Raw genomic sequence first — 17,338 nt, 5'->3', positions numbered from 1 at the left:
ATGGGGAGTTCTATACTGTGAATCATTTCATAGGTGCTTCCTTAACATTTACATTTTTCCTGCAAGTCTCAGTGACAACCAAACCTGATTCAACTTGGGTTTTTTTTGAGCTCATAAACAGTATGATTAAAACCTAAGGAGATAGGTTTGCAATTTAACTTCAAAAAACCCCCCAAATTTAGTGGCTATTTATCATGAATTAAAAAGAAGTGGGAAATTTGGAAGAGAGAATAAAATTTAGAAAAATACTTACCCAGGGAAAATGAACACGAAGTACGAGCAAATAAATTAAAACGATAACAAAAAAGAGAGAACTAAAAACCAAGCTACATATACGGTTATTACCTAATTTGACAATATAAACACAGAATCAACCATCACATGAACTCGGGGTGGGGAATTGGGGAGACAATGCCCATCCCAGGAGGACAGAAATGACACCTATATTTGGTAATCAGGTTTATGGAACTCAGGGAGACACTCTAGAGAAAAACAAACAATAATGAAAGGATTAGATCAACTGACTTAAGTAGGAAAGATTAAAGCAAGTCAATCTACACAGCGTGGCCCAGCGATGACTAAGGGGAAACATTAATAGTCAGCACCTTCATGAAGTTGTAAACAGCAAGTTGGACAGGAATGATGAGGAAGAGGTAAGAGTTGAGATGGGGTGAAGGCACCTGACTATATGTAGGTCGATGAGAAGTAGTTTCAGGGGATGATGGACTGAAATGGAAAACAGGAAAATTTTAAGAGCAACAACTGGAAAAGTTGGCCCAGCACTTGGAGGGTGGAAATCTCCTCCCCTCTCCCCCACCCCAAGAGAATGGGTGGAAGTTCAGTCTCTTGGGAGGGCTGAAAGCCCTCTCACAGGACACAGGACTTTTCACATTGCTGCCAAAGGACAAAAGCTCCTCATCCTCTACATGTAAACATTTAAAACAGCAAAGAGATCCCTACATCAGGAAGAATACACAAAGAACAACATGGATCGTAAGAGGCAGCTGCCATTAATTACATGCAAAAACCATGTTTTTACTAAAAGAGTGTGCCAGAGTCCCACTGTTTACAAATACATGTTTATATATGCATTCTCAATCATAAGACATTGAGTTTTTCCTGATATATTAGGCTGACTAACCTCTTCCTTGTCCATAAATGGCTCTGGGGATCTTCCAAAGCTAAATAAATCTCAGGACAAAGGAAAAATGCCAGGCAAGCAGTTAAGCCTATTGTTTCTCTAGTAACACACACAGAAAGCACAACCTGACTTCACAAAAAGCATAACCTAGGAGTTGATTTCAATCTGTGGTCTCATTTTTCTGACGAGTATTCCATAAGGTTTTAATTTACAAGTGAGTCCCTAAGCCCTCCCCTCAAAACTAAATGTAAATTATTTTGGAATTGGGAACTCAGAATATTCGGAGCCTCTCTTTAGTTCCCAGCATAAAAAGGGAACTCCTATTTCTATTCCTTTTGCTATGGGTTAGGGGACTATTTTGGTTCTTTGTGGCTGGCAGGAGCTCCTTACCCCCACCAGGCAAACTATGTGAACACTGGAAGCATGATGAAGATCTCCCCGCTCAAATCTGCTTATTTTTTTGACCATTCAAATGAACAGCTAAGGCAACTATTCTTTAAGAAACCGTAGACCAAACCTGAGATAGGCAGGCTGAGAAGGAAAATACATTTTAATCAAATGAACTTATGCTGCACCTCCCCAGGTGACCTCATCCCACTTCATGGCCTTAAGTGTCATCTATGACCTGATGATTCCAAAAACACATCTTCGGCCCCAATCTTCCCCCTGAACTCCAGATCCTGTTGCCTGGCAGCCACTGCCACTGAACATCTACCAGGAATCTTGAACTTTAAACCATAACAAACCTTTGATTTGTCCAATCAAATGCGTCCTCCCCCCTCCAACTGATCCCTTAATCAGTAATTGGTATCTCCATCATCCCAGCTGCTCTGGTCAAACATCTTGGAGTTCTCCGTCACATCTCCTGCATGTCCCACATTCAATCCAGCAACAAACCCCCTTCATCGGCCATGCTTTCAAAATACCTGCAGATGCCAATTATTTGTCACTACCTCTGGGGCTTCAACCCCTGTCCACGTCACCATCATCTCGAGTCTAACTCCTAACTGAACTTCCTGTTCTACCCTTCTCCCTGTAGTTCTCCCCACCCCCACTCCCGATTCCAAGCCAGAGGGACATGTTTAAAACCCAAGCCAAATCATGTTAGTCATCTGTTCAAAAGGACAGATGACTTCCCCTGTGTCTCCCATCTCAAAACCCTTACCATGGCCTGCTCAGCCCTCCGTGATCTGATTCTGCACTCATCTCACATCACTCTGCCCCCCTCATTCACTGTGCTCCACACACACAGGGCTCCTTGCTGTTCTTGATTATGCCAAGCATGTTCCCACCTCAGGGCTTTGCACTTATCTCCTCTGCCTGGAATGCTCTTCTTTCTGCCAGATACATGCTTGGCTTGCTTCCTTACTTTCTTCAGATCTTGGCTCAAATGTCACCTTATCAGACAGAGAAGATTTACCAACCCATAGAACACAGTAAGCCCTGATCATGAATAGGGTTTTGAAATTTATCAGGTGGAAGAAGAGGCACCCAAGAGAATGATCTATGCTGAGGGAAGAGTTTATGCAACAGTGTGATACAGGATAATGTGTTCAGGAAAACTGTAAGTCAGTCATTATTTTCTGGAACATGAATTTTAGAAGGGGAAGCAGTCTGGCAATTAGGCTGGAAAGGGAGATAAAGTCCACATGCTTTGTAAAAGAGCTTATACGTTATCTTGTAGATGATTGAGACTCCCTGAAGAGTTTTAAGCAAGGGAGTGGCACGGTTAGTAAAACAAAGTAACAGAGTAGGTATGGGGCTGGGGGCTGAGACTGGAGTCCAAAAGATCAGCTAGGAGAACGGGATGAATCTTGACGGGGAGTGTGACTAAGTTGGGACTGTAGGAAATGCTGACAGAGAAACAAGAGGTAAAGAAAAAGCCAAGCTTCTGCTAGCTAATGAGGTACCAAGTGAGCCACCACATTAGAACCCACAAGAACACCAATGACAGCCTTTTCTTAAGATGACCGAGGCGGATGATGGACACATAAGATACAGCATCTACCCAGGTACGTACCGGTGGTCCTCCGCCCCCGGAGCCCCTTCCCCACCTGGTTAACTGGCTGGAGGTTTAGATGCCAAGGGAGATATAGCTGAGTCCTATGGTTGATAGTCTATTTAATGGTATTACAGAAATCTGTTTCTCCTTCTTGAAAGCAGGCAGTTCTGTGGTGTAATAGTGAATAAGTTGAAAGAGTGGCACAGCCTAGGAGAGGAGACTGGGAAAATGGGATCTAGTTCTAGCTCTGCTGCTGAGTCTGTCTAAGCCTCTCCATCCCTGTACTTCTTTTCTCCATGACTCCCCAGAGTTTGCATCCTCCTATTTGGGGGAGGGGGGGATTTTGATGCTCTGTATTTCACGGCGAGGTACTACAACAGCCACATAAAATGACATTTTTAGAGTCATGCCTTCTATAAATTAATTCCCCATTTACGCATTTTAATGTCAAAAATTACTGAAATTGTTATTAAATATATCTGAATACTGGGAATAATTCTGAGATTCAAAAGGAATGTTCTTTTCTTCTCCCTTTCAGCTGCTCAAGTATTCCTCCAAAGAGACTGGATATGAAAGGATAATTTGATGGAATGTCTTTATTTTTTTAAATCACCAATTTCATTGCTCTCCAACCAACTTTTGAAGTTTGAGATACAAAAATGTGAGTTTTTCTTATGATAAAATAATGCATAAGAGTAATAAAACAATTCTTCCCAATTTGTTCAGTTAGAGCTCCCAAAACAAATCTGGTTAAACTGACTGATATTTTTTTCAGTTTGTTTATTCACTCATGTACTCCAAGTATTTAGAATAGTATCAGACACACAGTAGGCATTCATTCTTACACAATGAATGTGTAAGAAACTTATTCCAACAGAATGGATAGAATAGTTCAAAAGGAAAGCTAAAATATTCTAGTTCCAGGCAAAGCGCGACCACTGTTAGCAAAGGGTAATGCCAACTGAATGATACATTTATAGCAGAAAACCAGTGTGTTGTGCTCTCATTACTTACTGTATCTGCAGCAGTGAGATTGATACCCAGTCCTCCAGCTCGTGTGCTTAGCAGGAACACAAAGATATCATTCCTGCAGAAGAGAGTGGGGTACGTTAAGAGGAACAACTGAAAAAGAAAAATGGCACTTGGCATAAGAGAGTGATCTCTGAATACAAAATAGCATCTTACAAAGAGTTTTGGTGGTTACCTAGGCCAATTTCTTTAACACACTGTACAAAGGTGCTCTGCGGCTAATATCAAACCATGGTTGTCATCTTCCAACTTGCAGATATACTTTTGCTGCCCACTAATACTGACTAATAGGCAATATAATTACAAACATGTAGCAAATATAAAAGTATGTTATCAAGGCAGTAGAGGCCTCTTTCTATATGTTAACAGTTATATTTTTAACAAGTCAAACCACTCCTACTTCACACAGAGGAGACAAATCAGTATTTCCTAGTGCTCCTCTGAGGAATCATGACTTCCAGAAATTTGAGAATTAATGATTATAATTCTAAAGCACTCATTTTCGGATGAAGAAAGTCCTTCCCAGAAAAATGAACCGAGGTCAGGACTTCTATGTAGGTATCAAGTTGAACTTAGGATCAATCCATGACAACAGGCTGGAATGAAAGTACTTTTTAATGAATGCCCTTACAACACAGCCCTTACACAGAAACAGTTAGATATAGTTTTGTTTCATGTTATGTCCTTTTACAGAAACCTAGAATTACAAATAAACCAGTAGGTGCCACTGTCACTCATTCAGGCAACAAATATTTATTGAATATCTTCTAGGAACAAGGCCCATGGCAGAACACAAAAATAGGCTTTGACTGTAACATTTACCTATGTATACACATACAATTAGGAGCTTAGTTTGAATCCAGCTCTTGCAGATAACATAAATACATTTTAAAATTATCTTGTGTTTTCACATTCCTGCAACCCGATGTTATTTTCCAGAATATTTCTAAGGGATTGCATTATACCTGAGAGCAAACTTTACAGTCCTCTAAATCAAGTTGCTAATCCCTTTTCTTTATGACTATAATGAGGGATACAACTGGAAATTCATTTAGGTCAGTGTTATTCAAATTGCAGGTCACACCTATCATGGGTCATGAAATCCGTTTGGTGGATCTGAACCACATTAAAGATATAAATTAAAGAAACAGAACAGATTAGAAAATATTGTAATATAGCATAGGTCGTAAGGCTAAATGCTGTTTTGTGAAATTTCAGGTATGGTACATAGGTACTAAATTCCAATGTAAAATGAATATTATTCTGCGGGTTCAAGTAAAAACAAAATGGAAACACTGACATCGGGATGCTTTCATCCCTTGATGCTGTTCTTCCTTGATAAAGTCACTTGACTGCTAAAGGTCTGTTTCCTGGATATAAAATTGGGATGCTCTGAATATAGTTGAAGTGACTAACTGATGACATATCAACAGCAAACATGGTATCAGTGAAGGAGATATTTTGTAACAAGCATCTTGGTTAATCACTAAGCTGGGTAGGTCCTAGTAGAAATCTGTACTTTATTTGCATTCAGTTAACACGACTTTCCAAGAGGCAGGCATGGATAACAGCATGTTTGGAGACCTCTTGTAGGGCATGATTCCAAAAGCTCTGTACTCTTACATAAGTTCTACTAGTTTATCCGTGAATATTATCATAAAGTTTAATATTTCATAATTTTATTTATTTAATTTATAAGATGTTATCATTTATGGTAAAATCATACAAGGCAAACCAAACAGTTAAAAGGCATCTGCCAGTTTACAAACACATTTTCCCATAGATACGGGATGATGTACATGAAAGTTTGATACCTCACAGCCCATAAGAGAATACTTAACCAGAGTCTTCAAATAACAATTGAGTTTTCTAGCCTGTACTAATCTCTATAGAAAAATCCTTCTCACTCTGGCCCTGAGAAGCTTGCTTTTCCCTATACATCTCTCTTTCCTGCTTTGGTGGATACAGAGGCAGGGGTCAGAGGCTTCTCTCCAACCAATACCTGTATGAGAGCTAATGACAGTAACCCAAAGGCAAGGACTCTTTTGGTAATTCCTAAGGAAGTCCAGAGCCTGAGCATGGGCTGGGGAGTGGGAAATGGGAGGGGGACAGGGAGGGGGGTACAAGGCAGTTGGGAACTACAATTAAAAAAAGGGTAGAGGCAGAAAAATGGGTCATTTCCACAGCCTGGACAGCCAGAGAGATAAGACCCCAGATGTGATCTTTTTTTTTGTAAGTGTTTGTAATCACTTACAAACAGGGACTATTATTGAAAAAACACCAGTTAAAGGAATCTAGGTAAAAATAGCAAACTTAGAAATATAACGGTGGAAAGTGCCCTTTTTTAGATATTAACTTTGTATTGGGAAGATGCCTTTTAATGATGAAGTAGATGGTAAGTAGCAAGGTTTGGCTGCATTCAACATAATTTTATCATACTGTAATGGAAAAACAAGTATTGTGTAAACCTTGGGTTGTTAAAATCAAAGAAATTAGTTTGCATCCTGAATCACACTGAAAAATATCTAAATCAAACTGCTGAGAATTCCTTTCTACTTAATAAATCTAGTATTTATCATGTGGATTAATGTTTGGGAGGCTGCCACTGAACCAAGAAAACAGAATCCCAGAGGCAACATGATGGTTTGGGTGCCCTCTAGGGGGCTGAAAAGGAATCTCATCTCCGGGTCTGTGTTGGAAAGGGCCTCAGAGACCCGCTTCCAGGTGGTCTATGAGATACGCCTAGGTCTCACTCATACTCTGCTTTAGTTAATGACCTTACTCTGCTTGAGTTAATGAGGCCAGTTCGTACCAAAATACCCAAATAGTACTGGGCATGTTGCTGCCTGCAGTAAAGACCTGCTGAGTGACTGAAAAAGAGCCACAATGAAAGACGACACTGGAGCGCTACAAAACTCACATCAGGAAACAAAAACCCACTCCTTTTTCTCATGTTTTCCAAAAGGTCACCTTGAGTGGTCAGATAACGGGGGGAATCATTTGGTAAATGTCATGGGGTAGGAAGAAGTGAAGCAAAGGCCAAGGCACCCCAGAGCAAAGACCTTGTGAACAGCTTCTAGGATCACGCACTGGTCACATGTTCTGAATGTTGCCCAGTCAGGACATCCTGGCCAAACAGTCTTTAGTCTCAGTCAGACTCTTTCCTGGAAGGATCCCTCATAAATAAATCTTGTATGAAGGGAATGTAAATGGCTTTTTATAGGAGTTCTTGTTTACTCTGGCTGACCTTTGAGAGCCACAGGGTTTTCCAGTTGAAACTACAATTTTTTCTTTTGATGTCTTTTCATTAATAATAATGAAATATTTGGCAAGGCATGCTTTTTGTTTTCAAGAACACCTGTCTTTTTCTCAATGTTGGCCTACTGCAGCCACTCAGATTTGTAAGTTGAGACACTTTTTCCCCATTTGGAGGGGTCTGCCTGATAAACCTCCGGTCAGCACAGGCAAAGTTCGTTTCTTCCTAGTCATAATCCCAACTCTAATCATCTCGCTCATACTGTAGGCAGAGAGGACATTTTAGTTTGTCGTTCATTTTGCCTAATATTCAAATGTTCAATCTGAAAAAAAAACAAACACCTCACTGCTCCCTAAATAATTCTCAGTTGTACGGTTTGAAAGCTCAAGTAAGGTTTCACAGAAAAGCTGTGCAAAATAAGATGTTTACTAAGTAGATAATAGTACAATTTAATGGTCAGCTAAGCTTTTAGAGCTAAGCTTTTTCAAAACTATTTTGTGCTACTGGGATTGCCCGAATAACTGCTTCACAAGTTAAATAAGAGATTTTGAAGTAATGAATTACATACATGTACTGATATTTTCCACTAAAAGGTCACTGTAAAATATACCAAGCTCTGGATCACATAGTCCAGTTTTCTGGGAATTGGGTCAGCTAGAAGAACAGCTGTAGCTCTACAACTCAGAAGCCCACATCATCAGAAGTCAACAGACTACAGCTCTGGTTGGAATCTAAATCAGTAAAACTCTCTACGAAGCAAGCTGACAATATGCACTGTCTTAAATGTTCACATCCCTTCACTCAGTGATTTCCCTTGTTTGAATCTATATTCAGAAAATAATCTGAAATGATGACAAAGCTTTTCATAAACAAAGTATTCACTCAACATTTTAACAGAAAAGTGGTATAGAGCATACCTAATGTAATGGAATATACTGGTCACTAAAAATAATGATTGCACAGACTTTTTAAATGAAATGTGAAAACGTTTGTGATGTAACTGTTAAGTGAAGAAATCAGAACATACATATGGTATCAACGGGTAAATATAACCACACACACATTAAAGACTAAGGGATATAACAAACTGTTCAGTGATGGGATTGTGGGTGATTTTTATTTTCTTCATTAAATATCTCTCAAATTTTCCTCAATAGGCATTTTAATATATAATGATGCCAGTTGTTACTAGAAAAACAGCTTTGCTGTTCATGAGCTCCTCAAATGTACAATATCAAACATATTAGTGGAAAATAAACACAAACAGTAGTAGGTGCAATACTGATTACTTAATGGGTTTTCTTCTCACACACAACTCATGCCACCTCAGACCAGTGTGCCTACATGAGAAATGCTGGCATGCCTGGAGAAAACACAGGCAATCTGGGGGAAAACAGTCTACAAATTTTGTACATAAGATTCTTGTCTGTTGGAGCTCTTAGGTTGGAAAAGGTAAGGAGACAGTAGAATATGTTTCATTTGATTTCAGAATCAAGAAAAGCTGAAGATCAGCTGGTAAACTTTTTATGGTTGAGGGCATCCCAATGAGGGGTCTTGGGGACACTACTATGCTTATACATGTCTCAAATAATCAAATTAAGAATCTGCTGGGGGTGCTGGATGGCTCAGTTGGTTAGAGTGCAAGCTCTGAACAACAGGGTTGTCAGTTCGATTCCCACATGGGCCAGTGAGCTGCGCCCTCCACAACTAGATTGAAGGACAACGACTTGGAGCTGATGGGTCCTGGAGAAACACACTGTTCCCCAATAAAAAAACTGAAAAACAAAAGAATCTGCTGATACTTCTGCTAGGTGAGAAGCTAGTTTAGGCCATCCACACAGTTGGTCCAAGGTAACAAACTGGAACAAGTCCAAGGCAGATCTTCCCTTCCAGTGTTAGTCAAACAGCCGCCAAAATCAGACATACAGCTTCAACTTAGAAGTTATTGGTCTGAGTGTACACTGTAAACATCAGGATATAATCTCCTTACCTGTGCTCACTGTAAAGGATCACGCAATAGCAAAAATTTTCAAAAGCAAAAATTCTCAATCAGAGGGCATTCTATGTTGAAATATGGATTTGTTTTATACTAAATTGGTTTACAATTGAAATAAACCGTACTTCAAAACTGAAAGAAATTAAAGATTGTAATCTAAGTACAAACGGTTACATGCTTAATTTTCTTCCCAAGAACGCGAAAGTTAAATATTAACAGACTACACAAAGACCAGAAATTTAAAGAGTGTTCTGATTTATAAAACATTAAGAGTTACTCTATTCCTTAGTTCTCCAGGTTTCAGGAAGAAAATTAAGGGTGGAGTTCAGCAGACCTGTCACTGGCAGAGCTTGGCTTTCTCCTTGGAGAGAGCAGTAACCAGACTCTGCTTATTACAATGAGAACCTGCACTTAGGATAATTATGGCTCTGTAAGCCACCAGCATCCAGCAGGTAGTATTTGAAATTTCATAGGCTCATTATCAGGTAGAAGTACTGTAATTGAGAGGTGCCAGCTGAACAGAATGCGCACTGCTGCAATTTGTCATGCTGCACTGTACTACTACAATGCTGGAGAAAAAGCAGGGAAAAGGAAGGTTTTTTGTTTTTTGTGTTTTTTTTTTAAATTCATACAAAGTAAAACAGGTAAGCAAAAACAAACTAAAATCAACTATAAATCAACACCCACATATATAGCCACTGAGTGTTGTGGATTTAGGAATACAGCCTTGTGGATTTTTTTCTACATACGTATTATCCACATAAAGATAACTGGGTCATACTCAGAAATCATTTCTTTTATTGCCCAAAGAAACAGGGGCGGATTTAGTAAGAAGCGGAGTTCAAATACAAAAATCATCAAGTATTCATTTCTCTCTCTCTCTGTCTCTCTCTCTGTCTCTCTCTCTCACACACACACACACACACACACACACACACACACACACAAATCTGAACTGCTATAAGCAGATTTAGCTACCTCTTAAAATGGCAGGAACTATATATATCACGATCACTTAACAATCTGAAATGTGTTGGTATTTCTTTTGAACTCACCACCTCAAGTACCTGAGGAAAATCAAACGAGGATTTTTCTAATTCCCATTAACATTACCTGTTCTGAAAATCAGCAACCATGTCCCGCCTCTCCGAGATCTTAGATGAGCCATCAAGCCTCATATAGGTGTGCTTCCTATAAACCATATATTCCTGTCAATCAAGAGTAAAAAGATACAATCAGTCTGATGCAAATTACTGTATTCCAATTCCCATAAACATCGACCTGCCTTCTACCTCATCCATACTTGGGGCAACTCATCATATCCAGAATGAGAAGAAAGCAATCTAAAAAGTACAGGAATTCAATTTGTAAATGAGTTTATTGCTAGTGCGTAAAACTCGAAGGTAACCTGAAGACTACAGCCCCCCTCAATTTCAACTTGGAAACTGATCTTACTCCTGCAGATTTCTGTAGGGTTCATGAAAAAACAAACAAACCCCAAAAGGAAATGTCTAAACCAAAATGGCTTCCCAACTAGATGTTTCTCACAGCTGTGGACTAAATAAGTAACACTCACCCTAATGTGTTTCTCCCCAGCAAATCCTTGCTGACCAAAGTCCTTGAATTTATAGCCTAAACTTCCTTTTCTCAGCAAAGCACGCATCACTGTGAAGGGAGGCCTAAGCGTCAGAGTGAATGTAAGACAAGGTGACTTTCCATGGCAGAGAATGTTCTTAACATCATGTGTAAGAGGAATTACAACTTTTCAGAATGGAGAAGAGACTTCAAGAGATGCAGTGAAGAGGACGTATCTCCATTTTCAGAAGTTGCAATTCCTCGTACAGATGATACCCAAATGAGCACTGATTTCCTCTTTCATTACCTCTGATTAAAGGATTACATTTCAGAAAGTCCATTTGTAGAGGAACTATTGTCAACAACTCAACACAGCTGCCTGTTTATAAAAAAACACCATGAAACAGTTATTTCAATTCTAAAATAACTTTTCCATATTGAAAAAGGCTAATCGTTTCTATGTTTGGGAGATGTTTGAGTGAATTAATTTTCTGTGCAAATGTTCTTTTATTGCAATATTCTTGTAACTTATACCTGGCTGGCTGGGTATTTCAGCACACACCATTGCTACAATCTGGTATGGCTGGTGCAGTATATGTGGCAGCCTACTCTTAGGGCAAGTAAGAGCCAAACCCCTTAAGAGCTTGGCAGAGGTCTCTGGCTAGGGTACCTGGGAGGTGAAGCTGGCTGACACTGCAGACAAATTCACTGAGGCATACATTCTCATTGTGTTTTATATATGTGTATGTATGTGTGTGTATATATATATACACACACCCATATATATATATATATATACACATATATATATGTATATATATATTTACTTATTTACTATTTCTTTCTGTCTCCGGGTCCTTTTTTAAGGGCTTTGATAATCAATGACGGGCAGAAAATATTCAGCCACAGTGAACCTCAAGTTCACATTTAGTGGTATAGCCCTATAATGGAACACGGTTAATGACAGAAGAGTAGGGGTGTTTTAGATTAGGTGGAATTTTGGAAAGAAAGTGAAAAATGATAGCATGATGATGGTCTTTAACGGCTTACTACCTTGGCAGCTAATCCAATCAGGGAATGCCGCCATCCAGAACAACAAAATGAGATTATACAGAAAGGCATCCTACAGATTTGGATTTTAACCAAAGGGTGGGCTTCTTGCACAGGCAGTATTTGGCCTTTTAAAACAGCATTTCTAACCTCAGTGAGGGAACTGAATGAATCTTCTTGTAGATCTTGCTGTTCATATCATTTATATATCAAGTTCCGCAATACCAGAGATATATGTCCTAGACCATAACCAAACCAATGCTGATTACAGAGAGCCTGTTACTGAGGCAACAGAAGTGAGTATTTTCAGTTTACTGCTCTCAGCCTTTGCTCTCCCACCCAGGGGAGTAGTGGGATTTCAGAAGGCTTAGATGAGTTTAGATCCTATTTCAGTAAATAGCTTTAAAAACAACTAGTAAATGGACATGGAAAAAGCAGATAAAAGCAGAATAAGAGGAATGTCTATAATCCTCATGCCCCGCCATAGAAAAACATCTAAGAGATAAAGACTGAGCTATAAAAGCAATTCAGTATTTCTTTCATTCACAAATTCTGGTTATACCAAATCTATTCTACATGTCTCTTTAAAATTCTAGGCTGTTTAGAAAAGATACTTAATCAAATGTTCATCTAGAAAGAAATGCTTAATTGCTTCCGACTGTTAATTTCAAGAACTGTGCCCACTTCCATTCCTAGTTGTTTTCCTATGATCCTAAAAACATCTCGTTTTAGTATAAAATTCAATTCTATTTTGTTAAAATAAAAACAGAAATTCTAATGACAAATGATTTGATAGTACTTATAGCACTTTATATTCTTTTCAAAGCCAGCTGCTCATACCTGTTAATTAGAAACTGTCTATTTGCTGAGTTTTGTAGTTGGATATCTTTTAAAGATGGCACAACTCTCCAAGTCATCCCCAACTCTCCGTGGTTTACTCCCCTCTGAGGACCCCTGCTGGCTGCCTACCTCCTGCTGGATGATTTACTGTGGTTTATAGGAACTGCATCATTACATTAAAAAGGGCTACGGGACAGAAAGACTAACCATCATCCAGCCCTTCCTTACTCTAGGCACCTTGGAGAAACCAAAGGTATCTCTCACCTAAGTCTACTTTTGGTATTTAGGAAAGGCTTAGAAAACGATCTACCAGTATGATTAAATTTCCTGGAGCCTTGTAGCAAGAATTCCTTTTGTTCCACTTAAAGCAGCAGAGAGAGAAGAGAAACCAAATGTAGACCTTCTCCCTTTCCCAGAGGTCTTATAATTTAGTATCTGCCTTTAATTAAACAAATACGAACACCAGTACTCCCAAGTCAATTCTTATGGATCAATAACCTAACCAAAGTAAGCTCTAATACCGCTTGAATAAAATAAAAATTATGGCTTTTAACATTTAGGAAGTCTTGAGACAGTTCTAGTAGATACTATTTTTTAAAATTTTTAAAGAAGTCAAAGGGGTTATGGACAAGATGTACTCTAGGCATTTGAGTAGTGATTCTCAACCAGGATTAAAAATACCCATGTACAGACCCACCCTAGGGTTTACGAGCTTGTAGGTCTAGGCCAGGGCTTGGACTGATTTATTTTTTAAAAGATCCAGCGATGGGTGAGATTAGATACCCTCTCTCTGCAGCTAAGAACCACCATTATGGAGGGAAGACGTGGCGGCTCCCTTAGAATCTAACTATTTCAGCACAGGTCTCAGACGGGAAGCACTGGCAACACCTGAAATCTGGTAGAAATTCGGAATTGAGGGGCACATCCAGAACCAGCAAATCAAATCTGCCTTTTAACATGGGAGACTTGTGAGTACATTGAGGTTTGAGGAACACTGTTGTAGAACACATCCTTATGCTATTTTTAAAGCACTGGAACCGCTCTAACATAAAATAGAAAAAAGGCCTGGTCGATAAAGAAGGGTAGGGAGTCGAGAGCCCCACCAGCCAGCTCAATCTCTGTCTGGGTCTCTTATCCTCTGCCCCATCCCACCAGCTTACATACAAGTTGAGAAAACAGGTCAGCTCTGGCTCATATCCTTCAGTACCACTTCTCAGCAGTGGCCTGCAAACAGGGGTATACGCATAACTCAAAACAGTTTCCGCAAGTGCCTCTCATTCCTTCTAGTATCCTAAATGAAAGCAAACGCTCCCGTACCCAGTGGTGTAACACAAAGGACTAGGTTCATCTTGTAGTACGGTAGTAGTGATGATGATGAGGGCTAGCGTTTCCTGAACCTTTCCTAAGCAACAATCACTATTTGTATTTTACTTGATTTTGCTCATCTAATCCTCGTTACAGCCTTTAAAGGTAGGTGCTGTTAGTGTCACTCCCATTTTACAGACGTTAAGGTCTCTAAAGTGACAAAGGCAGTAGGTATTGGAGCTGGGACGGGGACTCAGGTAGACCGAGCCTTTGGCTTAACCCCTCTACTGCTTCCCAAATGGAACAGAAGCTCACCACCACTAGGGAAATAAGGGCGGTGGGGTGAGAAGCCCCATAAGATTCTTAGTATATTCTCTCCATAACCCCCATTCATCATCATTATAAAGAAAGGACAATTGGGCACTTGAAAAAAATAAAGGCAAATGCTTATAGATTTGTAACATGAATTTCCATTCTCAGGCTTTTTTTCCTCAAAGTTGCCTCTGATGTTCATTTAACCCAACTTCACTTTCATAAAACCACCCGAGGGAAAGACTCAGTATGATCCACAAACCTGCAGACGTGGTGTACCTGTTTCCCTGGCTACGACCCTTTCCATCTTTGGGGTCTATCACCAGAAAAAAGTAAGGCTCTTCTCAATGTCTATTACAACTTCTCTGCTGTGCAGGTAAATCGCACCAAGTGAGTAAAATATGGCAGCTCTCCTTCCCTTATCTGATTCAGAGCGCTGTGGAGCAACTGTGATCACACGGCCCTCACAGGCCCACCATAATCTGTCTTCACACTACTTGTGTTATTTCCTCTTCTACACTGTATGCTCTTCACAATGAACTACTCCCCCACATGTCTTCTACCTGCCCATCGCTGTGCCTTTTTATAATACATCTGGCTTCCTTAGTCTGGAAGCCACTAAGCCCTTTGCCCTGATGGCTGAAATTCTATTTAACTTCAGTTCAGGTGTTACTGTTTATATGAAGCCTTCCTCAAGCAACCCAGTTAGAAATAATTGTATGACCCTCTTGCTTTCTTCAGCTCTGTTTAGGCTTCATTTTTGGCCTCAGTATCAAGGTACACTTGACAGTTATTTGTGTTTGTGATACACACACACACACACACACACACACACACACACACACACCCCTCTCTAAAGATACATTTCTTGCAGTCAAAGACCACGTTTAACTGGTATTTACATCTGCCTAGCACAATGCCTTGCTTACAGTTGGCATGAAAATAAACTACACAGAAAAAATATAGTATAGTTGTAAGCTGACATATTTCCTTCTATCATTCTTAAGAACTAATGAAAATGCTAGTTAATTTGCTTTTCATTCCATGGGACAGTTCTAGAATACCCAGCTTTCCAGTATGTTCAGAATCACAGCTCCCAAAGGTAACTTGGAGTTCTAAGAGAAGCCAGACCATAAATGATAGAAAGTCTGTTCAGCATGAATCCTTCCCTAGTGAGGTACTTGCTGACTGGGCAAGTTATACAACCCAGTGTCTCAAATATCACCATTAGCTATGGATTATCTGGATTTAATTCTGCGTTGCACTATTTTCATATATTGGTGCAATTCAAGATTTGTCTGGGTTTCGTACTTAATAATCACACCACATACACTACCAGTTGGCTGACCCTTTCCAAACACTTTTGTTGTATTGCATAGAAAATACTGAGGCTTATTTCCTTAAACTATAGACTCAGTTGCTTGATGCAACAGGAATGAATCTCAAAAGAGACGACCCAGAGATAATGTAAGTCATCTGTAGGCAAGTACTAGAATATGGGGAGGAGAGGGGGGTATGTGCAGGGGAGAGGTCCCAAACCAGAGTAAAAATGATGGCAGTAGGGAAAGTTTTGTCTGACATCCAGTTGGACACCACCATCCCAATTGCACAGGAGCTATGTCTATTTCCACAGTACCCCTACCAGCAAGACCCTACAGGTCATTCTGTAAATATAAAATAAACCATAACATAACATTTAGTGGTCTATCATATCCTCCCCCATTTATATCCTTGATTTCTGCCCATGGCACACTAAAAATTCCTGGCCCTGGAAATTAAGCAGACTCCTTTTTTATCCCCTATCCAGAAATACTATTTGGATACCATGGAAAAGGATAAAGCATTTCAGATTACAGAATTCTATTTGGACGAAGATCTGATATATTCACAAGAAATTTAAATTAAAGTCAGATTTTTGCCCAAGAGAAAGAAGCTATCAATCACTTTAGAAAATACTGAGCAAATACTAAGCATCCAGATCTAGTATTTCTCACAAAATGTAAACCTGGCCATATAGAAGTATGTGAATTTTCACTGTCTTCTAGTTCTTGAGTCCCAGAAATAGACAAACAGCCAAGGAAGGCTAAGGCACATAACAAAAAACCCAAAAAGGCTGCTGTATGAAAGAGATGCTGACATATTTCACACTCTACAACAGAGCTTCAATGCCCCCTGTGAGTTTCTAACTTTGGTTCTACTGGAAGCTTTTCTTTCTTTCCCTCCTTGACATACTGAGTATAGGATGTCAAGGGAAAAAGAGAATCCTGAAAAAAAAAAATCTGAAACACAATAAAAACCACAACACTTTGCAAATAAAGAAGCAAGGCTAGGGTCAAGTTATTTCTTTAAAGAAGAGGTCAAGTGTACTGAAGGGCAAGCATCTACACAGAAGGGCCTTGCTACATCATGATCCTTAGGGTTCATGTACCAGGTCAGGTTTTAAAGCTGAAGCATAGCTCTAATGAATGTTTATAGTACAAGATTCCATTAGGAAAGTGACTGAAAGCTTAGAATACTATTTGAAAAGTTAAAGAAATGTAGACCTAACACTGCACTGTACCAAGATATTTATTTACATTTCAATAAATGGTTAGACATTTACTAAACATTGTGGGCACTTTAAGTTCATGCCCACAAAATAAATTCTGTTTGTGGATTAACCTCTTGGAATACAGAATGTGTTCATTTGGGTAAATCATACTAAAACAAACAGACACACAAAGAATGAACTGTTAGGAAATTTAATGTTGAATAAAAAAAATAGTGTAGTATTATGGAAACTAGACAACAATTTCATTTCAGTTTTTCAGTAAAACATACAAATAGCTGCAA

The 17,338-nt window shown here is 39.3% G+C and overlaps 1 protein-coding gene across 1 annotated transcript in view; it reads right to left on the bottom strand.

Annotated features, from left to right (window-relative positions):
• The window catches only part of INO80 (INO80 complex ATPase subunit), a 116,201-nt gene that overhangs the window by 11,177 nt on the left and 87,686 nt on the right, over positions 1-17,338 (bottom strand). The window contains exons 28-29 of the mRNA XM_033108373.1: positions 10,538-10,632; positions 4,158-4,230 (exon numbers count right to left, since the gene is read on the bottom strand). Of these exons, the coding sequence (XP_032964264.1) occupies positions 4,158-4,230; positions 10,538-10,632 (168 nt within the window). The remainder of the gene's footprint in view (positions 1-4,157; positions 4,231-10,537; positions 10,633-17,338) is intronic.

This window comes from Rhinolophus ferrumequinum, chromosome 6 (genome assembly GCF_004115265.2).
Source record: "Rhinolophus ferrumequinum isolate MPI-CBG mRhiFer1 chromosome 6, mRhiFer1_v1.p, whole genome shotgun sequence".
Taxonomy (NCBI): domain Eukaryota; kingdom Metazoa; phylum Chordata; class Mammalia; order Chiroptera; family Rhinolophidae; genus Rhinolophus; species Rhinolophus ferrumequinum.
This window is presented reverse-complemented; position numbering and strand designations above follow the sequence as displayed.